Source organism: Aspergillus affinis (genome assembly GCF_023601865.1).
Source record: "Aspergillus affinis strain CMG 70 chromosome Unknown NODE_17_length_398122_cov_92_786867, whole genome shotgun sequence".
Lineage (NCBI taxonomy): Eukaryota > Fungi > Ascomycota > Eurotiomycetes > Eurotiales > Aspergillaceae > Aspergillus > Aspergillus affinis.
Window position 1 is genome coordinate 143,794 of NW_026515798.1, and position 22,637 is coordinate 166,430.

The following is a 22,637-nucleotide window of genomic DNA, read 5'->3' on the forward strand; positions in this document are numbered from 1 at the left end:
CCCACTTCTGGAATGCCGGACATTCCACTTGGGGGGGATAGCCCTCCTGGCGAAAGCTATCGAAAGTCCAGCGACCCGGGCAAGAAGCGGGTGTCTATGGCATGCTTGGCCTGTAAAAAGTCCAAACGAAAGGTACCTCTTCTTTCTTGCAATCCTGGGGGTTCCTTCTCCCCCTGTCGTTCATCAATAGGTGGCAGCCTTCTCTCGTTCATCCTTGATCTTTCCTCCCTTCTTTACTTCTTTTCATTCCCATCCAATCCAAGTCAAGGACACACACAAAACATCTCGGTTGATATATGTACCTTTTTGATGATAGTGCTCCGGCACCGCCCCGTGTGATAACTGTCGCACCTTCAATCGGCAATGTGTCTTCGATGAGACATTGGATCAACGTCGCCGCGTGGCGGCCAAGCGCACGGCCGATGAACTCAGTTATCACCGAGACATGCTCAATGACATGCTCAAAGTTATGAAGGCAGAAAACCAGTCCTATGCCCTCCGGCTGCTGGAGATCGTCCGGAACGATGCCACAGCGGAGGAGATCCGCTCATTCGTTGACGAGACGCTCGCTCATTTCGTAGATACGGACAAGGAATCTGCTTCCACTTTCCAGAAGTTGGAAGAGGTCCGACGGATTATCGATAACGAAGGCGCTGGACCGTCATTTCGCCCAAAGGTCATGGATATCCACTACCTGTGCGATGAGGTGCCGATCCGAGTCCCTGCGAAGCCGTGGACCACGGTCACCGAGGACTCTGATCTTGTATCGCATCTGGTGTCCCTGTATTTTACGTGGGACTATCCGTTCTATGCGTTCTTGGACCGGGACGTGTTCTTAACCCATATGACCATGGGCGATACCGAGTCGAAGTTCTGCAGTCCATTTCTGGTCAATGCTCTTCTCGCCAATGCTTGCGTGAGTCCTACCCATTCGAGATGAGCCTTTCCGCACCTAATCAGTTTGTGCCCAGTACTTTTCGGATTATTCCGAAGCATATGTCGACCCCGGCGATATTGTGACGAAGGGCGCTAATTTCCTCGCCGAAGCAGAACGTTTGAAGGAGGAGGAACCTGCTAAGCTCAGTCTAGCGTACCTACAGGGGACGCTTCTGCTTTTTGAAAAGTTCGTTACTGGGCTGACTCGCACCTGTCAACCACCTTGATACTGAATTGACACCCACCTAGGTACTCCCTCTCCGGGGATAACGATCTTGGGTACAAGATGCTCCACCAAGCGATATGGACCGGCGAATCGCTAGGGCTTATTGGACCAAGGATCTTTCGAATGGAACCTGGACACATGCCCGAAGATATGGACATATCCATCAAGCGAACGGCCTGGGGTCTGTTTCATATTGATACGTACGATTTCCCTCCTTTTCTCCCCTTCCCACGAAAATTGTATGCCAAGAGTACCGACCAACGTTACCAATAGAGTCATCCATACGGATTTCCTGAGACCAAGCTTGATCGATAAGGTGAATGTAGCGCGACCCAACCCCGTGGAGGATTCGGCCCTATGGGTACCATACCCTTCCCACCGATCTGAACGGCCTGCCTATATCGGTCAATACTTCGATGAGTCATGTGATCTTTGTGAAATCGCGCGTGACATATCTCGACAACTTTTCACCGTGAATAGAGCCTCTTCGGCCGAGCACCAGCGTCGAATCAAGGAGACCATGTATGGGAGACTTTGTCGTTGGCACGATGCACTGCCGGCGATCTTTGATCCCGAGTGTAGGCCTCCGCCGTATATCATTCTTCTTAGGTGAGTTTTGATTGTCTCTAGTCCTGCAGAGCCAGGTAAGGGTCGTGGACGGCCACGACGGCCAGTCGAAGTCGCCAGAGGCGACGGAGGGCAACGTCCGCTTTTTCGAATCTAATTCTTTACGCTGTAGAATGCGGTATTACACATTGATCATTACCATGTTCTCCTTCACGCCAAAAGAAGATATCTCACGATTCGAGTCAGAGGCTCCTCAGACGCCCGAAAGTCCGCCCGGACTGTATCTTTTCCCCAAGTACAATGCCGACGAGATCGTTCACTCTGCAGCACGGGCTATCTCTGGTCTTGCCTTTCTGCACCGGCGGGAGTTTGGAATGACTCGTGCACATCAATTTGCCTTGTATGCAATTAATCTTGCTTTGTTTACGATGCTCGTAAGCGATACCTTCGACATTTTAGATTCGGATTTTCTCTCGCTGGCGAGCTCATTCCACACCATCGCGAGCCGCTCTCGCCTGGGAAGGAATCTATTCTACCTTTTCCGAGAGACCACCAACTCCCGGGATCAGAACCAGCGACTTCAAGATTCAGATAGCGTGACCATGGAGATGAAAGCGCTGTTCGAAGCGACAGCGAGTTCTCACTATACCGCCCTGAATGACTACGCCAGAGGACTGGAAAAATTGGAAATGGACGAGCGCTACCGTGGAATGCCTGGCGAAGGGGACCACAGCATCTCCAGCATGCTCGACCGATATGAAAGTCTAAGCCTAGGAAAAGATGAAATTGCGCCCGAGAGACTGCATCCCGGCGACTAACAGAACATTTGCCTCGATCTTGACGAATTTTGATCTCTGTTCTTTTCTGTCTTTTCCTGCTCAGCCAGCGATCTTGAACCGAGCGGTTCACGAGTTCTATTTTTATCCGTTATCTATATTCTTTGCGCGAAATTGGAACTGGATTGCCTATTTGCGATATCACATGAAGACCCAGAGCAAACCCCGTAATTTGACCTGTCTATGGAAGGTTGAAAACTTGTATGAACAACCGGTGATCCAGCGTCATGTTCCGCCGATGTTCCGCACCACGCGAAGCTCCTTGCATACGTCGGATGACATCACGGGTGGGCTCCACTCACGGGTCACCCTCTCTTTCTTCATCATCTGCTTCTTTTCTCTCCCACTCCTGCCCTACCTTCCCCTACGTCGATCATTAGCGCAACTCGAATAATTCGCCGAGAATTCTCTCATTGAGCCTCTTAATCAACAAGGAAAGGAAGAGATTTCTGTCTCTTTCTGCAACGCACGATGCCATGGAAGGCTCGACTGGGTATTATCCATACGATGGCAGCTTAAACACCGATGGTGGCACACCTCATATACACCCTAACGAAATTAAAGGATTGCATCAGGGCTACGACTGGACCTGGGGACATGGAACACCCGCATCCCTCCACTCGATGGGCCTCAATCCCTACGCTCCTCCTCCTCCTTCCGCTCCCGCTCCCCAGTACCATGAACGACCGCCCCTCCCACCAAACGCATCGTCGGGATCGTCGTCCTCGCGAGAAGTGCCCGGAGTGATACCTAAGGTGGCCATTCCACGATCGCAAAGCTTAAGCCGCCAGTCTGAACGACGCCGGTCGGCGAGAGCCTGCGAACCCTGCCGACAGCGGAAGATCAAGTGCGATGGGAACAAACCGGCCTGCAAACAGTGTGTGGAGCATGACGTGAGGTGTGCCTATATGGACGTCAAGCGGGTGCGGGACCAGAAACAGCTGGGGGCTTTGGCGAAGAAAGTAGATCGCTATGAGAAGTTTTTGGAAGACATCGAGATGGAGGTCGAATCTCATACGTCGAGGCGAATTAGGAAGATGTTAAAGGTGTGCTATCGCGACGTTCATAGGTTTTGGGAGATATCGTTTTGTCTAACTATACATAACTTAGGACTCGAATCAACCTTCCGCCACCGACGAAGTTTCCGACTCGGACGACGATTCTGAATCTATCGGATCCTTAGACAACATTGACCTGGTGGAGGAGGATCTCAATCGGAGCGAGAAGACGGTGGCGATGGGGTTCTTTGGGAAGAATTCCGAGGTCTCGTGGATGCAACGGGTTGAGGACGAGGCCACGAGCCTCAGTCGCCAGTCTTCGGAGTCTGCCGACCCAAAAGACTACCCAGTTTCTTCCAGCCAGACCTCATCCCACCGACCCGAATATGCGATCTCGACGCTCAGCTACCATCTTGATGATCTCAGCATCCCGTTCTTGGAGTCGGTAGATCCTCACGCACTGCCGCCCAAGGAGCTGGCTGACCGGTTCTACGCTGCCTACTTGGAATCCGTCAATCCTGTTTACATGGTAATTCGACCGAAGGCATTCACGGAACAGTATCAAAAATTCTTCCGGGGACCGTCGCGTCCGCCACGAACATGGCTCGCTATTTTGAATTTGATCTTCGCTATTGGATGTCGTTATCTGCGACTGGTCGACAACGCAGATGACGCGGACCTCGATGATCTGGTGTATCTGAACCGGGCTCGAAAACTGGCGTTGAGCGGGAACGTGCTGTTTGAGCATGCTGATCTCCAGCAAATCCAGGTGGAATCCCTGGCCGCTTTCTACCTCCTGTCGCTGGATCAAGTAAATCGGGCCTTCAAGATGTCCAGCTTAGCCTTCCGATCCGCCCTGTCGCTCGGGATCAACCTTCGCTTTGTGGATGACCGGACGCAGAATGCTTCGAAGGAAGCCCGCTGTCGTCTCTGGTGGGCCATCTATATCTTCGAGCACCTGCTCACTTCGATCACCGGCCGGGTATCCTGCGTCGGAGAAGGCCTCACCGCGACCCCGCTGCCCGTTCCGTTCGAGGAAGACCATTTCAACCGACCGGAGGCACTCTGCCTGCTTCAGGACACGCCGCTCCGGGCGAGCCGTCTCAAGATGACGCTCTTCCAGACCCCGGAGGAAGCTCGAACCACAGCCGAGTGGCTGGCAACCTGCCCTCCGAGCCCGTCGCTGCTTTTCTACCATATCTCTGATCTCTCCACCATCATGCAGGCCGTCATCAACAGAGTCTACAGCCTCCAGGGACTGCGGGATCGAGCCAGTCAGGTCGAACAGCGCATCCGAAAGTACGCCGCCACCTTGGAAACCTGGCTGTCCAAGGTCCCCAATGTCTACCGATTCACTGAGTGGCATAGTGATAGACTTTTCATCCCCGAGCACGGCCCGTTCCTGCGAGAGCGCGTCTACCTCGCGTTTTCGTTCTACAGCGCTAAGATCGGCCTTTGTCGACCCTGTCTCTCGCACTCCAACATGAAGCCCCACATCGCCGAAGAGCCGAGCCGTCGCACCCGCCTCCGCACCGACATGGCCCTGACCTGCCTACGATCATCCTGCTCGCTGATCTCCATCTTTCCCGACGAGCCCGACATCTTCTGGCTCTCTCGGATCGCGCCGTGGTGGAGTTCCCTTCATTTCATCATGCAGGCGACCACCGCACTTCTGCTGGGCCTAACCTGCTGGCCGAAGTTCGAACTGGACTATCAGATTCTCGCGGAGTCGCAAACCGTCGACAAGACGATGATGCTCGCGTGCACCCGAAAGGCCGTCCGATGGTTGTACGCCATGAGCGAGTCGAACATCGCCTTTCGACGTGCCTTTATTACCTGCGATGGCTCTCTCCGTCGGATCGCCCCGAGCCTGGGTCTCGACATTAGTGATTTTCCTGATAGCCGTTCTCTTTCCCCGGAGGATGGCCACATGATGGGTGGGGAGGGGATCGGACTTGATTTTTTGGATCTTTGATCTTGGAGGAGGGTCTTCCGTGCACGGAGTATTGGTGTTCCGGTAGGTAAGGTATTTGAATAATTAATCAGTATTGGCGTTTGAAAAGGTTGGAGTTGGAGTTGGAGTCGGAGTTTGAGCGTGTTGTACCTTGTCTTATTTTGGTTGATTCACCTTTGACCCCTTATTCTACCCTATCTATTCATCCATCCCTCTATATATGTATCCATCTATCTCTCCTATGTTATCTTCGACATGACTATCTATGATACGAACCCTCGTCTGAAACCTGAAAAAAATGTCTCCTGCCTATCTACCTGATACTCTACCATCTTCCTACCATCCAGGGCTTGGTCTTTGTCATTTGTCTGACTTTCGGGTATTATGTATTTTATGATTGTGACTGTGATCGCAATTTCTATACCTTACTTTACTTTATTGTATCAAATTGAAAAGGGTTTCTGAACCCGATATAACCTTGATTTTTGGTGGCTAGTATACGTCTTTCATTGAGGTTCATATGTGTATAGGTGGCCGTGTAGGTTTGTAGATATGCAAACACATGCGGCCCTGAAGGAGGCTGATTCTTTCATAGTACTCTCAGATGATATAACAGAACCATAAACAAGAATAAGCAATCAGTGAATATAAGGTCTGTGTGGAGTCATTATTATTCGTGGTGTTTACTCTAGTCAGTAACAAGACAGGCTCTGGAAAATTAGGTAGGTAACTATAAGCTGGGTGTTCTAATATGAAATTAATAATACGGATGTATGTCTGCCTGCCTGCCTAGATCATTGCATTTCTGTTGAGTTCTATTTGATTGAATTTAACTGTTTAGGGTAATGTTGGATGCTACAAATCAGTCTTTTATGTATCCAGTTAGGCCATATATGTATTAGTATGGATTGAAACGATGACATTAGAGTAGGAATAGACTAACTTTTAGAACCTGATCGTGTGTGTTGTTATTTGTTGTATTTCGTTCATCATCACCATAATTCTTCTTTCTCATGTATATCTGTATGTCCTTACAAACTTGGTTTGCCAGAGCTACTGGAGGTTTCCTCGCCAGATGATGGCCAATCCTCCAAAACTTCCCAAGCAGCCACTCCAGCCCTGATAGTAGCCTTCATGTCTTTTCTTGCACCGTTCTTCAACAGTATCTGGGTTATAACTGCATGATCATTTTTCGCAGTCTTATGAAGGGGCCCATCTCCCGAGAAGTCTTTCAAGTTAATATCTGCGCCGTTTGCTAATAGAACCTGGACCACTTCTTTTCTACCCTGTTCTGTGGCTTTGTGCAGCGCTGCCGCGCCTTCCTCATGCTCAGTGTCGGTCTAGTTAACTTCGGCCCCATGGTCTATCAGCAGTTGAACCGCTTCGGCATGACCTGCTGCCGCTGCCAGAGTAAGTGCTGTTTCCCGGGCGCCGTTCCTCGCATTGGGGTCTTCACCCTTTTCGAGGCACTTTTTAATCAGATCCAAATCTCCCGTTCTTGCGCAATCCTCAAGATCCAGCGGTAGTGAGATCGAGGTCGGAGCGCTGCTAGTTTCAAGATGATCTTCCAGGGGAGGGGGAGGAGTCTCGCTGCTCGTTGCCTTCGAAAACAGCTTGGCAATGCGACTAGATCTCGGAACCCACGCTCTCAATGCCGAAGCTGACGCTTTGCGGCGAGTCGAGAGGCACTGATGGCCGGGATTGGTGGGGGAGTGCCCAGTCCACGACGGGACATCCGTCTCGGAGATATTGTCATTAGCAAACCAACCATGAACATCGGAGGAGTCATCCAGTATGATCACGGAAAGGCAGTCAAAAGGGGGTTCCTGCAGCGGACAGGGATCTTGAATAAGCCACCGCAGTCACTACTCACCGCGCTGAATCGATTGGAAGCAGACCATCTCCTGAACGAAAGTCAGATCCCGAAATATCTGGCTCGGATGGCGGCGATTCCGCTATTCGCGTATCCGGGCCAGCAAGAAGGAGGAGAAGAGGGAGAAGACGTGCTCTTCCAGGCTGGGTACGAGCACGTCCACGCAAGCATAGCGTGCAAAAAGTCCTGTGCACGGGAGAAGTCGATCCGTCGCCCTGCGAGATCCTCGACAGATCCGCAGGCTCATTACGGGCTGATCGCGTCCAGTAACCAGGTGGTCAAGAACGGGGCCATTCGGGACCGTCTCGCGCGGGAACTGGGGGTGTTGTGCTTCGAGATGGAGGCGGCCGGACTGATGGATCAGATACCGTGCTTGGTCATTCGAGGGATCAGTGACTATGCGGAATTCGCACAAGAAGGATCGATGGCAGGGATATGCGGCTGCGACGACCGCGGCCTGTGCAAAGGAGATCCTTGCTGCTTTGCCGGGGGTTCAAGTTCAACCTGTGGGAGCGCATTCTCGGGATTCAAAGACTCAATCTGAGACCAGAAGCATGGATTCGGGGGGCGGATCTTATCCAGAGACGTACAATTCTGGGGGTGGGCCTATGTTTCTGGGGAACCAGAGGGCCGGGAGAGACATCAATGTCAGAACAAACAGTCAACGTTAGTACATCAAGTGAGGTTCTTCTATATGAAGTGAACAAGTTGAACAAAGAACATGTATAGATGATTAATATTAAGAATTGTTAGCTTGGATATTAGTACTAGAGGTTGGAATATCGATATTACATCCAATCTTAGCTAAATAGGATTCAAAACAAGGGTGTATATACCTAGGTAGATAGATAATTATATACTAAATGATTACCTCCATTCAATACAAATATACAATGAAATGTTGAAGCTATATATAGCAGTCAGACATACAAGCAGGTAGGAATATTACAATAGGTACATAGCTACTTAGAGGGGACCGGGGCTAACAAAATAAAGAACTCAGGAATGTAAGTAAAATCAGAGAATCACTAGGTAGTCTAAACTACCCTCTCATAACTAACACAAAGAGACTGGTCTGGATGAAACTAAGCTAGCTCAAAAAGAGAAAGAACAATACGAGGCTAAACATAAACAAACGCCTGAACAATACCGAGAATGAATTTGAATTTGATAAGAGAGGCTAAGATAAAATATGATATGATATGATAAAATAAGAAGAAAGATAACCCCCAAGATTGCTAGTTAAGTGCCTTAAATAAGTAACTAAGAGTAAGTATAAAGTTTCGTATCATTCAGTGTCGAGTGGAATCAATCAAATCAAATCAAATAAACAACTCAAATGAAACAGAACAGAATAGGTAACATAAAAAGTGAAAAACACAGAACAGATAAGCAGGATAGGACAGGACCGATAGAAATACCACAATAACACAGGAGATGACAAACAACAAGACAAGTCGTAACATGTACCTTCGGTGAAGAACTAAAATCAACAAATTAAGAAATGAGTCCCATGAGTCTTCATGCACGGAACATGGATTAGGTCATTTGCAAACGAAAAAATATTGATAGTATAAAATAGAAAAAGCCGGGATGATGGGATATGGGATGGATGGATGGATGGGGAATAACAAGTCACAATGACAATGACGATGGTAATGAGAATCACAAGACAATGACGGTAAATCAAAGCTTAAGGACAATGCAATCAACTACATATGCTGAGGCATGATATACGCCCGTTTCCTCGGATCATCATCAACCGTAGACGGACCCCGTTTCTGCCCCGGGTTCAACCCCAACGGATCCGTCGCGTGCGGATGGGGCAGCGCATGCGCCTGAGGATGGTGGTGTGGTTGTTGAACGTGACGAGGTGGCTGAGGATGGACCTGCATCTGCGGCTGGGGTTGCGGCGGCATGGGCATTTGATGCGGTTGCGGTTGTTGGAGATGGGCGTGGGCGTGAGCGGCGTGGGCGTGCTGCATGTGCATATGGGGTTGCGCTTGAGGGGGAACCCGAGCGGCGGCTTGCATCTGAGCCTGAGGCATCTGATGCTGGAGGTGGGCCTGGAGTTGACTCGGCGGCAGTTGGTTGTGCGCGTGAGTTACCTGGTTTTGGTGGTGCACTTGGCCATGAGAGACAGTGGGCGTGTGTGCCTGAGGCTGCTGTGACGCCTGTGGTTGAGCCTGAGGCTGCTGTACCGGAGTGAGTGCCTGAGGCTGGGTCTGGGGCGTCAACTGCTGCGGCTGCGCCTGCTGCTGCGGTTGCTGCTGCTTGGGCTTCTTGGGCGTCCTTTCAGGCAGCTGCAGCGGTGGTGGAGGCGGCAGGCCCTGAGCTTTGGCCTGTGCCTCGGCCTCAGCATGAGCGGCGCGGGCAGCAATATCCGCCTTGCGAGGACGACCACGCGGTCGTCCCGTGCCGGACGGCTTGGAAGATGCCGGCTTCCGCGGAGCCTTGGGCTTGGGAGGCGCGTTGGGATCCGTCTCGGATTTGCGAGGTCGTCCGCGACCTCGTTTCATCGGGACCACGGTGCCGTCGGGTAGGGTGATCATGGGCGGCGGGTTCTTGGTCTTGGGCTTAGGGGGAGCGGTAGCAGTCGGTGGCTGAGGACCACCAGGGAGTGCACCAGAGGCATCAGGGGCCCCAGGGACTCCAGAGACTCCAGGGGGAACGGCCCCCGGCACGCCGGGAACAGCGGACCCGGGCAGGCCTGGCACAGCGTTGTTGTTGGCATTCGCGGCGGGTTGCTTTGGCTTCCGGGGTTTGGCCGGCTTGGAACCTTCTTCGCCAGGAACCCCAGACTTGCGTGGTCGCCCACGCTTCTTGTTAGGTGTCCCGGAGGCGGAAGGAGCATTTTCACCGGGTGGTACAACAGGCTGTTCGCCGGGTTGGCCTTCGGATATGTAGATAGGTTGATGTTGCTGTCCCTGCTGTCCCTGCTGCTGCTGGGGGTGCTGCTGGGGGTGCGGGTGCGACTGAGGGTGCGGCTGGATTTGACCATTGATTTGGAGAGGGTTTGCGGCGGGCGACGCAGTGGGTTTGGCAGGCTGTTTCCGCTTCTTGGCCTGAGGAGCTGCCGGGGCGGCAGCGGCAGCGGCAGCGGCATTGGGGTTCGAGGTGCCAGCAGGAGTCTCGTTATTCTCAACCGATACAAGGTCGATGGTTCCACCCACTGTCGATGGCGTGGACGACTGCGGTCGGTGGGGTTGATGTTGGTGTTGCTGAGACGACTGTTGCAATAATGTATGTGGTTGTTGATGGGACTGCGCGTGGAACTGCGCCTGCTGTGGTTGCTGATATTGCCGAGCTTGAAACGTATGCTGCTGGAATTGATGTTGTTGATGCTGCTGATGCGACTGCTGTTGGGCCTGCTGAGGCTGCGATTGGTAAGGAGACCGCTGCGCTTGCTGTTGCTGATAGCGCGCATGCGACTGTTGCTGGAACGAAGGATGCTGGGCCTGGGATTGTTGAGCTTGCTGAGCTTGCTGAGCCTGCTGCTGTTGAGCTTGCTGTTGCTGTTGCTGAGCCTGTGTCTGAGCCTGTTGCTGTTTCTGGGCCTGTGTCTGAGCCTGCTGCTGCTGCTGCGCCTGTTGCTGTTGCTGTTGCTGGGCTTGCTGCTGAGCTTGTTGCTGGGCTTGCTGCTGGGCTTGCTGCTGCTGCTGATAGGTCTGTTGCACTTGCTGATACGGGGACTGCTGCGTTTGCTGATACGGAGACGCGTGGGCCTGTGCTTGTTGATAGGGAGATTGCTGCGCCTGCTGATACTGGGCCTGTTGGTACTGATGATGGGGCTGGGCCTGCTGGTATTGCGCTTGCTGTTGATGATACTGCTGCTGCTGCGACGTTTGCTGCGATTGTTGCTGCTGAGGCTGACTAGCCGCCATCATGGGCGAGGCGGCGGTCGGGGTGGAGGCAGACGGATGCGAATGAGTCGATTGGCGATGCTGCATGTGCTGGTGTTGCATGCGCTCGAGCGATTGCTGCGGCGACGAGATGGTCATGGCGTGGGCATGGGGCGACAAGCCCTGCGCGTTCATGGCAGCGGGGTGGGCGCGAAAATTGGCCATGGGATTCATATTCCTTTGCAGGCTCTGTAGCGATAGATAGGGATCCTTCAACTGGCCGACTGTGTCGGTGTTGCGCTGCAGCAGATCCGCCGAGCCCTGCGGCTGATAATGGCTCGGGAAGGGACTGAAATTGCCACCGGGCGGCAGACCGACCAGCGGACCCGACGAGGGAGTCATCTTGCGAAGGTCAGGAGAATTCGCGGCCGTCAGGTCAGTGGTTTGCGATTGACCGCGAAGGAGAGAGCTGTTGTTGATGCCGCTGCCATGGTGGGGGTTGGCCGCGGCCATCGACGGCGATTGCAGGTGGTGTTGTTGATGCTGCGGATGAGACGCCTGCTGGGACTGTCGCTGCTGGGCGAATGGATGACCTCCATATCCCATCATCTTGACAGATGGGAGGGAGTAAAAGTGGTGGTGGAGAGCGACAGGAGAGAAGTATGTATAAGATCCACTTGTATATTGACAGGATGGGGAAATTTAAAAAAAAAAAGAAAAAAAAAAAAAAAAAAAAAAAAAAAGAGGATGTCAGGTGCCAGGCATGTGACCGCGTCGACAAACACGGTACGAGATTCACCGGCAGCTGAGCCAGCGGGTGCGTTGTCTCTCCAGTCGGGCCAGAGGGAGAGAGGGAGAGGAAGAGAAAGAGAAGGCGATCGAGAAAAACAATTCAAGGGACACAGTCAATGGACACTAGGAGAGTCGAATGGACAGTCGTGACTCCAAAGCCCCCGAGCGAAGACGAGCAAAACTACTTCCAACGCGCAGTTCAGCGCGCGTATTTCAGACGGAGAAGGAAGAAGAAAAGACGGGGATTGGACGGCCTGAGGCGCGCACCGAGATCCGGGAGGCGACAAATACCGAGAGCGCAGTTCGGCGACGAGGCGGCCAAATAATTAAAGGGAAAAAGGATCAATGCAAGGTCTCCGGACTCAAGAGGCTGCCAGACGAGTGAATCCCCTCAAGACGCGTCAAAACTCCCTGAAAATCGAATCTCCCGGGGGTCTTTCGATGGAAATGAGACTCGAACCGGCCAAGAGGATGACGATTTGGGATCTTTTCGATGGGCAACTTTTTTTTTTTTACCCTTTTTTGATTTTTGATTTTCAGGAATTTGGGAAATTCTTTTTTTTTTCTGGCGGTCGGCGGAGGCGACCTCACGTGATGGAGAGGCCAACTTGGCCACTCCGCGTTGAGGCCGTCAGGCACAAATACGAGTCCCGGTCGGTCGCAGGGAGAAGGCGAGAGCGATGGAGATGCCTGACGGTCGATGCTTCATCTTATTCCAGGGGAAGGTGAAGCTGTTCTTCAGTCTTCACGATCTCTTAGATCTGGCGCGGAGTAGATCTGATTTTACCCCATGCCGGGGGAGCAGAAAATAAAATAAAAGAAATGAAAAATTAAAAAGAAATAATAAAATAATAAAAATCAAAAATAATATTCGAAAATAAATAAAATAAAATAAAAAATAATAATCATAAACACAATAATTAAAAATAATAATCATGAACCCATAATTTAAATAAAAAAAAACAAAAGAAAAGAAGGCACTTTAACCCCCCTCCCCCCCTCCTCCGAGGGGCCCATCGGCCATTTAAGCTTCCCTTAGCAGCAGACGTGATTCCTTTCGCCAGTGGATTTGGGCTGGGATCGGAGAGTTGGTGGTGGTGAGTCTGAGAAACCCTCCATTCCACCACACAGAAGTAAATTTTGAGAAAATTAAATTAAATGAAAATAAAATAGTACAGTTAAAATAGAAGAGAAGAAAATAAATAACCTTCTGTAAACTCCCCTTGTATGTAACCCCTCGAAAGCTAATCTTATCATCGGTCGCGTTCACTTCCAGAAGATGATGCTATCCCTGACGCACAACCACCACAACCGACAAGCAGTCCGTTAATTACGAACACCCCGAACGAGGTTCCAGAAAGAATCCTGAAAAAAAAAAAAAAAAAAAAAAAAAAATCAAAGAGAACCAGACCCGCGGGATCAGAGAAAAATCAATCAAACAAGTCCAGGCCCTGGTCCTTCAAGCGGCCTTCCCCTCCTCGACCTGCTGCTCTCGCTCCATCACCGGCAGACAAGGAGCGAAAAACAAGCGACCGGACCAAACGCCCTTCAACGTCCCCACGCTCACCACGATCCACAGAACCACCACACACAGCGAAAGAACCTGCCACGGCCGTTAGACAAGAACCGATCACAAGACGACGCCACGATATTTGGATTTTTCCTTGCAAAATCAACTAGTTTTTAAATCTGTAGGTAACGTACCGTTCCTAGAATGCAAAAAAACCTCGACGGCAGCGCCGCGCCCATCTCACAGGTACAGACGGCAAAAACCCCCAGCGGGAAGGTGAACCCCCACCAGCCGATATTGAAGGGGAAACTCTTGCATCGAGTAATCGAGGCCAGTGCGAAAAACAGCCACACCAGCCCGAACGACCACATGATCAGCGCGACCAGGAATCCGACGCTATGGAACGTCTCCCCGGTCGACGTTTCCAGGGTCTCCGTCTGCGGGAAGATCGCGTGTGCGACCTCTCCAAGCTTGAGTGCTCTGCGTTTATGGCACGAGTGCGTCAGTTGGTTCTATCGGATCCGTTGATATCTGGGAAAGAGGACGCACCCATATCCGCCTTGGCCCAGCGGACCTAATGGCAGAAAGACGCTCACGATCATCCCCTTGGGAGGGATTTTGTGCAGGGTCAGTCGCTGCAGATAGATCACCAATACCATCATCGCCAACGGGACCCCGATACCCCAGAGCATGTACGAGCAGATGATGGTCCACAGCGCATGTTGCGGATTTGGCAGCACGCTCGCCACGATGCCACCGGACGAGCCGGCCACGATACAGGCGACGACGGGGAGGAGCCAGATGGCTGTCATGGAGGACAATTGCATGTCGCTGCCGTGGGCCATGCTGATACAACATTAGACAGGCTTTGGTCTTGTCTATGGAGAGAAACATACAGTAGAAAAGGGAGAGACAGGGCAATCACGACGGATAAGACCGCGTCGAATATCCACAATCCCCAGGCAAAGTTGCGGGTCCACTCGCCCCAGGCCGGAACGCAGATATAGCAGAACATATTGATTATGGTGGCGAAACCCATCGGAATAGTGCCCAGAAACATGGACTGCACGGGATGGGTGATCATGAGAGTGAATATTTCCGGGTAGAGAGTATACCGAAGAATGGAGATGACAGTTCCGATGGCGAAGAGGACGACGTTGAGCACGAATAGGACGATGGAGATGTACCGCAGCCAGTCACCGTTGTATGGGAGCGTGTTCAGCAGGATAGACACGATGCCTGTCCCCATTGTGACGGAAAACCATCTGATCACATTAGCCTGGGCTGTATAGTTGCAAGGGCGTCAATGGCAACCTACGAGGGGGTGAAATGGCGAACGATTCTCCTCCAACCCACGTCATGCTTGCTGGGCGGAGGGCCGTCGGGCGTTGGTTCGGGACTGAACATGGCGTGCGATTGTCTTTCTCTGTTCCTGAATTTGCTCAGGACTTGCGAGGGAAAATTCATGGGAAGGAGGCTGTGTGGTGTCGGAGTTGTCGGCTCTGGAAAATCGGAGTCGGCGCCTGCCTCTTTGAGAAGATGTCTTTTCGCAGCCTCGACAAATATTGGTAGAGTCCTTGCTCCATGCCATTCCTCAGGAGCATTTTAAAACCGTCCTTTTGGAATGAATTCTTGCCATCCGTGAGTCACCGAGGCTTCAGTTCAGGTCCCCGAGGGTCGACTCGGCCGAGATGCGCGGATTCCCGATGTTCTCATGTCCAATCATCCTGAGTGGAATGCATTAGAGGCAGGATTTGTTCTGACGGTCAAGATGAATATACTGGGTAAGCCGTAAGATGATTGCAGGAAAGTGGCTCGAATGGTTCGCCGATTCATCCAGCACACAACAAAGCGGTCACGTGTTAACAATATATTAGACTCCAGGCTTAGAAACACTCCTTGTTGATGATATCATAGGGTTGCAACGGGGATAGCGCAGCCATGGGACCAAAGATGCAGGAGAGCGGGGGAAATCTCTTGTTCTCTCATTGTAGAAAGTTGATCCCTGATTCTAGAAAGGCGAATATTTCATTCTAGAAAGCTTCTCTGGATGCTACATATCTAAAGAAATTGAGCTAGATTTCGGCATTCGGCAATTGAAGTGGGTCACTGATATTTTTCTCCATTTTAGTCGCCGAGATATGTCTCCACTGGGCAAATCTGGGGATGGTTTTACACTCCCTCCCTTTTAATCTACGTTATTTTAATCTTTTCATCTAACCTACGCGACCACATGTATTGAATATCTACAATGACACGATCACGAACCCAACAAATCATCTTGACAGGTTGACAACTACCAGATTGACCAATTCTACCAACAAAGAACCGCATCTACTGAGAGTATTATCCACTCGAATATGAATCACCTAGACCTATGAAGCTTGTCTCCTTATGAGCGGTGAACCGCCCTCAACCAACCACGTGATGTCCCGCATAGGTACAGCATCAGCATCACAACTTCAACTTCATCAACTCCATCAACCCCCAACCCTTCCCTCTCCATGAACCTCTTCTCTTCATTCCTCGCCCGAGATTCACAAACAGATTCACTACCAACCACACCCTAACCCCGAGATCCAATCATCTCCTATCTCCACCTACTATCGTTCTCTACGTCTCCGCCATGCTCGAGCCCGCAGAACATGTACATTGATCCTCACACACCTCGAGGAACACGCTACCAGTCTGTTGAGGGTTGTGTGGCGGGGTGAAGGAGAAGGCTAGATTTCTATGCTGAGGACTATAGACACGAGGGTATGGAACTTCCGGCACGGTGACGGTCTAAACCACGGTAGGCATCAGTTCCGAGAAACTCCCATCTCCAAAATCCGTCAGCAGGAAATTGTCTACGGCCGTCACTAATGACTCGGTTTGAAAGCTGAACGGTTGCTGTTGCTGCGGTTGTATCCCCGTCAGTCGAGGCTCGTAATCCAAACTCGAGACCGTATCCTGCCCGCTCTGCATCGGATGCAGACTCTTAATACAATCCGGCAACTTCCGATTCAACCCCGGCGTCATACGACAGATCGGATGCTGCGCCAAACAAGGCATACTCCGAAACAAATCCAACACGCGGCGAATCAAACTGAAGACGCGGTCCGGGATAATCGAGAGCTGCAGCGCATAGGTTTTGGTGACCTCGAGGAGAAAATGGCCCGCAAATGCAACCATAATGTGGAAGTAATGCGGCATGCCGACGAGGCTCTGTTGGAGCTGCTGCTCTTCCTGCAGGACCATCTCGAAGATGGCCACGGCGGCGTCGTGGGCCATACAGGCGGCCGCGACGAAGGACGGCGGGATGGGCTGCCCGTCGAGGCCTTTGAAGACCTGGTGGCCGAGATAGAGCTTCCCGAACTGGTAATGTAGCTGGAGGCCGCAACGTGGGAAATCGCCAATATGATGGTAGGGTTTGAAGAGCACGGAAAATTTAGTAAACCATTTGTCTAGCCGACGAGAGTAGTATATGATTTGATTTGCGAGGGTTGGTGGGACTCGCGTCTCCTGCTCGGAGCCCAGCAGGTCTCGAATTTAGCCCATGATTAACAGGAGAGCTACCTGCGAGACCACACGCACCTCGGAGTCGGTGACTTGGTCATGGTGAAGGAAGGTTTCCCAGTGCATGGCGATATTCTTGTCATTGGGCAACAGGGGATCGCGATTATGCAGCACAGAGAGATGGTGGTCATTTATGAAGATCAGATACCACAATCGCACGCGATATCTGTGTTCGATGGCGGTAGGGGCATGGCTTGGGGATGAGCTGTCACTGGTAACAGACACATGTTCAAAGCTGCGATGGAGTCGCATGCCAGCCACTCGACGAACGGCGTCGCTGGAGAGGATCCGCGAGGCATCGGACAACCAGAAAGAGCTGATATAGAGGGCTAGCACGTACTCCAGGTCGTGCTTCTCAAACAGGAAGCGAGATACCAAACGGCGGAACTCTCGATTACAGGATTCGTAAATAGATTGGCCTTGGGGATCGTGAAGGGCTGAAACGGTGCAAATAGCTGCTAGGAGAGGTGGTGACTTGGACTGCAAGTGCTGCAGACTGCGATACTCTCTACAGATCCCGTATAGGTAAGGGTCGAGTCGTGTGAGGTACCGATTGACGAGGTTCTCGGCCACGGTCACATTGAGAACTTTCTTGCTGATGAAATCATTGAGCATCGTCTGTCTCGGGCGAGATGCCTCTAGTGAGCCATTTGCAGACGATCCCGGGCTTCCGAGTTTGGTGATATCAAGGTATGTGTCGATAGGCGCGTCGACGGCTGAAGGAGTAGCAGGAGGAGGGGATATTTCATATCCTGAGAGGCTCGGATAGTCCTTCTCATCACTGGCTGTATTATCATTCTCCCTCTCGACGCTGGAATCTGCACCAGATATCAATGGCTTTGGCGACGGCACGTTGATGTACTGGCAGACGGCATTAAGAGTGGCATGGCGATTATGGATGTCGGCTTGAAGAAGCTCTGTGTTTCTGACGCCACGAGTCAAGTCAGCAGCAGTCAGCACAGAGCCTGGTATGACCTACTTGACCTTTTCCACCAAGGATTGCAGGCTCTTATTCAGGACGCAAGAGAGAGATCGACGACGGCAACGCGCACAAGGGGGGGCCATCCGTCATGTCACATTTGATCTAGGCTTGTCGTTAGGGCAAGCAATTGGTAAATTATGCTCCACACACCTTTTGCCTGTGGCACGCCGTGCATGCAGTGATCTTGCGTGTAATGCCGGGCAAGACATCGACCATTGCGGAAGCATCTTCCTGGCCAGCAGCCGAACCAGCAGGATGGGACTGTGGATCTACGCCCGGGGACTGTTGTGCTGACGGCAAGGTGTCCGGTCCAACGTTGTCCGCTAACGACCGCTTCCGTTTAGTCATGATACTAGCAATTGGTGAAAGATGGATACTGTATTGCGAGAAAGTTTCATGGAGAACGGTGGAGATGCATCGGCGAGCTTCCGGTCATCGGGTTAAATAACGAAAAGAGGGGAGTCCTACTGATCGACAGGCAGGGATTCGTCATTTGCCGTCAATAGGATCCGAGCTATTTGGGGCTTTATGCAGCTTCCCCGCATCTCGAAGGATTCAATCGGGGGAGTCTCGGTCAATTGCCGAATCTACTGCATGGTGAAGTCGCCGACCCATCTATTATTTCATACGTGCTATCCAGACACTCGAGGTGAAACCACTTCATCGAAACAATAACCCACAATGTTGTCCACTATATCCCCTAAGCAACAGAGCCCACCACCAGCGATCTACTGCCCGGTCATCTCACGCTATCTCACGCTACAAAGCAACCAATAGACAAGAGATCGACCTAGATGCATCCTCAAAGTTCTTCATCTAACTCATCAACAGCGGCATTGATGGGTTAGTCCTGGCCGAGACAACAGCAGAAGCCGCTCTTCTATCCGCCGACGTACGAACGGATCTACTCCAGGTGGCACGAAAAGCAGCGGTGGAATCAGGACAATCCAAGTTCCCCATCATGGCAGGGATTAGTGGCCAGTCGACCAACGAGTCAATCCGACTTGCGCAGTCAACCTGGGAAGCAGGCGCTGATTATGGACTTCTGCTGCCACCGAATTACTGGCCCAAAGCTGTGTCCACGGATATCATTGCGGACTTTTACCGCAAGGTCGCAGACGCTACGCCTCTACCGATTGTCATCTATAGCGTAGGTTGCGTGACGGGGAAGCCAATTACACTACAGCTGATAACTATTAAATGCTAATTAATGTCAGTTCCCCGCTGTCTGCAACGGCATCAACATGAACTCCGACCTGCTGGCCGAACAAACTGAACATCCCAACATTGTCGGCGTAAAACTCACCTGCGGCAACACCGGCAAAGTAACCCGTCTGACGAATCGATACTCGCACGACCAATTTGCCGTATACGCCGGATCCTCGGACTGGCTGATCCCATGTCTCAGCGGCGGCGGTAGCGGATGTGTGACCGGAATCGCGAACGTGTTTCGAAGACAGTGGCGCATCTGTATCGCCTATGGACGAACGGGGAGGAGTGTGAAACTCGCAAAGTACAGGGGGTTGTTGCGGAGGCCGAGAAGGAGTGTAAAGAAGGGATTGCGTCGACGAAGTACGCCATGGAGTACTTCTTGGGATCTAAGGCTGGGGTTTCGGATGAGAGGGCTTTTTCGCCGAGGAAGCCGTCTCGGCGGGTTGGGGAGGAGAAGAGGAAGTGGGTTGTTGAGGCGATGGGTCATCTGGAGGTGGTTGAGGGGGGCTTGTAGTTCTATCTATATGAAAAACTGTAGCTTGTGCTACTATATGCCTTTTCTCCATCTAAGAATAAGATAACGAGCTGGCGACTTCAGACTTCAGCTCTAGAAATAGTCTAGAAGAGCACTAGATGGTACAAATGTTAGTCAAACAGGTAGTCAGGTAAGAAGGCCGGTTAGTGGAAGCTAAGGTATAGTACCTAACTTCTAATCTCATTACGATACATCATCATCCTCGTTGTCTTCACCCTCCTCCTCATCATCATGGTCGATATAATTGGGGGAAACCTCAATGCAATAAGCACTTCCCACCACAAGCTTCTCGTCGCAAACCCCCGTCGCCAAGGACGGATTAGCCGCCAAAAACAGTTTCCAGTCGATAGACTTTTGCAAGCATAGCTTCGTGCATGCTGTTTTTTCATCGACGTCTTGGTCCCCCACGATGTACCATCGCGCACATCGATAGGTCGTGCCTTCGGCGACTGTTACATTGGTGGGCGGTAGTATCTCGAAGCCGTAGTCAAAGGAGGACGGGGGCGTGGTACCGTTTGCTATTCCGCCTTGGGGTCCTCCGCAGAGGGTCGTTCCGTATATTTCAACGCTGGCATCGTAGATGTTGGAGGGTCTGCAGGTGATCCACGGGTTGTATTTGCGGATGTTGTAGCCCGCGGAATAGGGCAGGCCAAGGGACCTTTCGATCGAAGAGTACGTGTCGCCATCCTTGAGGGTGTATATGGGCGTGCAGGGGAATGGGAGGCAAAGCTTAGTTCCGGTGGGGATATTCTTGCAGTTGAGGAGATTGGGGTTGCCCATGTATAGAGCGGCGGATGAGATGTTGTATTTGAGGGCAATGATATCGCACGTGTCACGGGGAACAGTAGTGTATATTTGGTCGGAGGCGCAGAACGTGATATTATTGGCATAGGGGTTCGTTGGTTTCTCGATGGGTGGAGGGATGGCGGTGGGTGCGGAAAGACCACATTTGGAGTTCATGAAAATGAGGTCCGATTAGTATGTTTTGTCGTAGATAGAGTAAGAAGTTGATTGCATCATCTCGTATCGCTTGACGAAGCAGTGTGAGCAGAGTTCGGCCGTGGGCATCTCGTCGATAGTTTTTACAACGGTAAAATCGTCAATAACGTCTGTGGAAAGACCGGTCAGCGCAACTTCTGAGGAGCCTTTGCTCTTGACATGAAGAGCTGACTTACCACCACAGTATTGGCCAGTGTCAGGATCCTTCAAGCAAGTTTCGTTCCACCCGGCCCACAGAATGCCCCCGGGTTTCGTCAAGAGGACATTTTCCTCCTTGTAGTCGGCGCAGTCGAGCGAGACGGCTTCGAACCACGCTTGGATCGATTTACCGCAGGTCTTAACGCACACCAAGTCGCTTAAGGCATCGTTTTGTAAACCTGCCCTCCACCGCAAATCAATAAGCATGTACGTTTGCTCATGACAGTCAACTAGACGAGTCATTGCCGTTACGCAAGCCGTGGAGACACTCGATAGCAGATATTCATCCCATTTGAAGCCGTATAAGGGAAACCCGTCAAATTTGGGGTTGCCGCTTGTCTTCCACCAATGAGTCGAAATTAATGTAATACTTGTTTGCACAATTAGAAACAAGAGAAGAGAAACTATGCTTCTCATCTTGAAACGTGCTTCCTCGAAACGTCGATAAGGATATCCACCTCAAAGAACAACCGATGGACAAAAGATAGATGCTCTTTTGTGAAGCCGGAGTTCAAAGACTTCACTCAGCCTATTCTAGAGGTCGTTCTGATCCGTAAATTTTGATGCATCCCTTGATGTCATCCATAAAACCAAAGAAAGCGAGGTAAGGTGAAAAGGCTGGTTACGTGTTAGAGAATCCCGATCAATCCCAAACCTAATGCAGTTCTCAGGGGCATTCCATTTCCAAATTGATTCGAAGCGGATTCAATCAAAGGAAAATCGGTTCTTCTTCCTTGTTCTTGTCCCTTTTCGGATGTTCTCCGCGGCAATGGTTAGTTCCTGAGATTCAACCCTCAAAGAGAGTAACGAGGACATCGGCTAAGAAGGGATCAGGGAACGCTGGCGTTATTGATTAGTTGTATTGAACTCTTAGGTCATGGTTCAACTCGAACCAGGTGGGTCAGATCATGAGATCTTTTCGCCGAGGCCGGGGATGCCTTCAGGTACACCAATTTTGGGACCTAGTAAGGTGAAGATTAAGGCTACATCGCCTGCGCCTGTTAAGGCTAGAAAGAGGGAAACCGGCGTTTGTTGATTTCTCCCTAGGCTCTGAATGAGCTTAGATGTCGACTAGGCGAACGGTCTAGCGATGTCATAGCGTGGCAGGGTTTGGGACATTCGCATGATTTTTACGCAATTAACTGCTAAGATAGAGATAATTCTGCATTTTGCACTGCACTAAAGGTGGTACAAGAAAAGAGGAACTGTAGAGGCATACAGTGATTGAATTGATGAAATTGATGAATTGATGAGAGGTCTCGAAGACTACTGAGGTGCTGACCAGGTTAAGGCCCACTGTGGGTCACATGCGCACTAAACCACATAGGGCAAAGGAAGGCGATATATGTGACGAACTGACCAAGGCCTACTATATAGAGCGTTGCGCATACCAAGTCTTCGACTTGGTATTCTGGTCTTTTTAGTAGCTCAGTTGGTAACTGTCCTACTAAACGGTCTTGGCGGGTAGAAGCGCACCTACTCACTGCCAAGCCCGTGACAATATAGCCAGTGGTCTAACAATAAACCTTCTTAGCGAAAGGCTGTGGTAATTGACACTACTATATGATGCCCTAGAGCCTGCAAATTGAAGAACAAATTACTTCTGCTTGCTGTTCTCT

At 51.2% G+C, this 22,637-nt stretch overlaps 9 protein-coding genes across 9 annotated transcripts; 4 read left to right on the top strand and 5 right to left on the bottom strand.

Moving 5' to 3' along the window:
• Positions 1 to 12: 12 nt before the first annotated feature.
• On the top strand, positions 13 to 2,547 carry KD926_003330 (Zn(II)2Cys6 transcription factor; the record flags this gene model as incomplete). The annotated part of the gene is made up of 6 exons (XM_053097458.1): positions 13 to 132; positions 317 to 916; positions 972 to 1,123; positions 1,186 to 1,362; positions 1,436 to 1,740; positions 1,793 to 2,547. 6 exons carry the CDS (start codon positions 13 to 15, stop codon positions 2,545 to 2,547), a joined length of 2,109 nt encoding a protein of 702 aa, XP_052958541.1.
• Positions 2,548 to 3,188: 641 nt separating this feature from the next.
• Positions 3,189 to 5,538, top strand: KD926_003331 (transcription factor; the record flags this gene model as incomplete). Its single annotated transcript, XM_053097459.1, has 2 exons — positions 3,189 to 3,611; positions 3,676 to 5,538. The coding sequence occupies 2 exons, from the start codon at positions 3,189 to 3,191 to the stop codon at positions 5,536 to 5,538; spliced, it is 2,286 nt and encodes a 761-aa protein (XP_052958542.1).
• A 1,748-nt stretch (positions 5,539 to 7,286) lies between these two features.
• Positions 7,287 to 7,934, top strand: KD926_003332 (Pfs domain protein; the record flags this gene model as incomplete). The annotated part of the gene is made up of 1 exon (XM_053097460.1): positions 7,287 to 7,934. One exon carries the CDS (start codon positions 7,287 to 7,289, stop codon positions 7,932 to 7,934), a length of 648 nt encoding a protein of 215 aa, XP_052958543.1.
• A 1,168-nt stretch (positions 7,935 to 9,102) lies between these two features.
• On the bottom strand, positions 9,103 to 11,841 carry KD926_003333 (uncharacterized protein; the record flags this gene model as incomplete). The annotated part of the gene is made up of 1 exon (XM_053097461.1): positions 9,103 to 11,841. One exon carries the CDS (start codon positions 11,839 to 11,841, stop codon positions 9,103 to 9,105), a length of 2,739 nt encoding a protein of 912 aa, XP_052958544.1.
• A 1,642-nt stretch (positions 11,842 to 13,483) lies between these two features.
• KD926_003334 (TDT family transporter) lies at positions 13,484 to 14,941 on the bottom strand (the record flags this gene model as incomplete). The annotated part of the gene is made up of 5 exons (XM_053097462.1): positions 13,484 to 13,627; positions 13,729 to 14,014; positions 14,084 to 14,380; positions 14,431 to 14,799; positions 14,853 to 14,941. 5 exons carry the CDS (start codon positions 14,939 to 14,941, stop codon positions 13,484 to 13,486), a joined length of 1,185 nt encoding a protein of 394 aa, XP_052958545.1.
• Positions 14,942 to 16,318: 1,377 nt separating this feature from the next.
• On the bottom strand, positions 16,319 to 18,422 carry KD926_003335 (Zn(II)2Cys6 transcription factor; the record flags this gene model as incomplete). Its single annotated transcript, XM_053097463.1, has 4 exons — positions 16,319 to 17,038; positions 17,111 to 18,017; positions 18,145 to 18,176; positions 18,225 to 18,422. 4 exons carry the CDS (start codon positions 18,420 to 18,422, stop codon positions 16,319 to 16,321), a joined length of 1,857 nt encoding a protein of 618 aa, XP_052958546.1.
• Positions 18,423 to 19,035: 613 nt separating this feature from the next.
• Positions 19,036 to 19,800, top strand: KD926_003336 (dihydrodipicolinate synthase family protein; the record flags this gene model as incomplete). The annotated part of the gene is made up of 3 exons (XM_053097465.1): positions 19,036 to 19,224; positions 19,292 to 19,501; positions 19,594 to 19,800. 3 exons carry the CDS (start codon positions 19,036 to 19,038, stop codon positions 19,798 to 19,800), a joined length of 606 nt encoding a protein of 201 aa, XP_052958547.1.
• A 204-nt stretch (positions 19,801 to 20,004) lies between these two features.
• KD926_003337 (uncharacterized protein) lies at positions 20,005 to 20,601 on the bottom strand (the record flags this gene model as incomplete). The annotated part of the gene is made up of 1 exon (XM_053097466.1): positions 20,005 to 20,601. One exon carries the CDS (start codon positions 20,599 to 20,601, stop codon positions 20,005 to 20,007), a length of 597 nt encoding a protein of 198 aa, XP_052958548.1.
• Positions 20,602 to 20,796: 195 nt separating this feature from the next.
• KD926_003338 (putative 1,3-beta glucanase) lies at positions 20,797 to 21,435 on the bottom strand (the record flags this gene model as incomplete). The annotated part of the gene is made up of 1 exon (XM_053097467.1): positions 20,797 to 21,435. The coding sequence occupies one exon, from the start codon at positions 21,433 to 21,435 to the stop codon at positions 20,797 to 20,799; it is 639 nt and encodes a 212-aa protein (XP_052958549.1).
• Between the last annotated feature and the right edge of the window lie 1,202 nt (positions 21,436 to 22,637).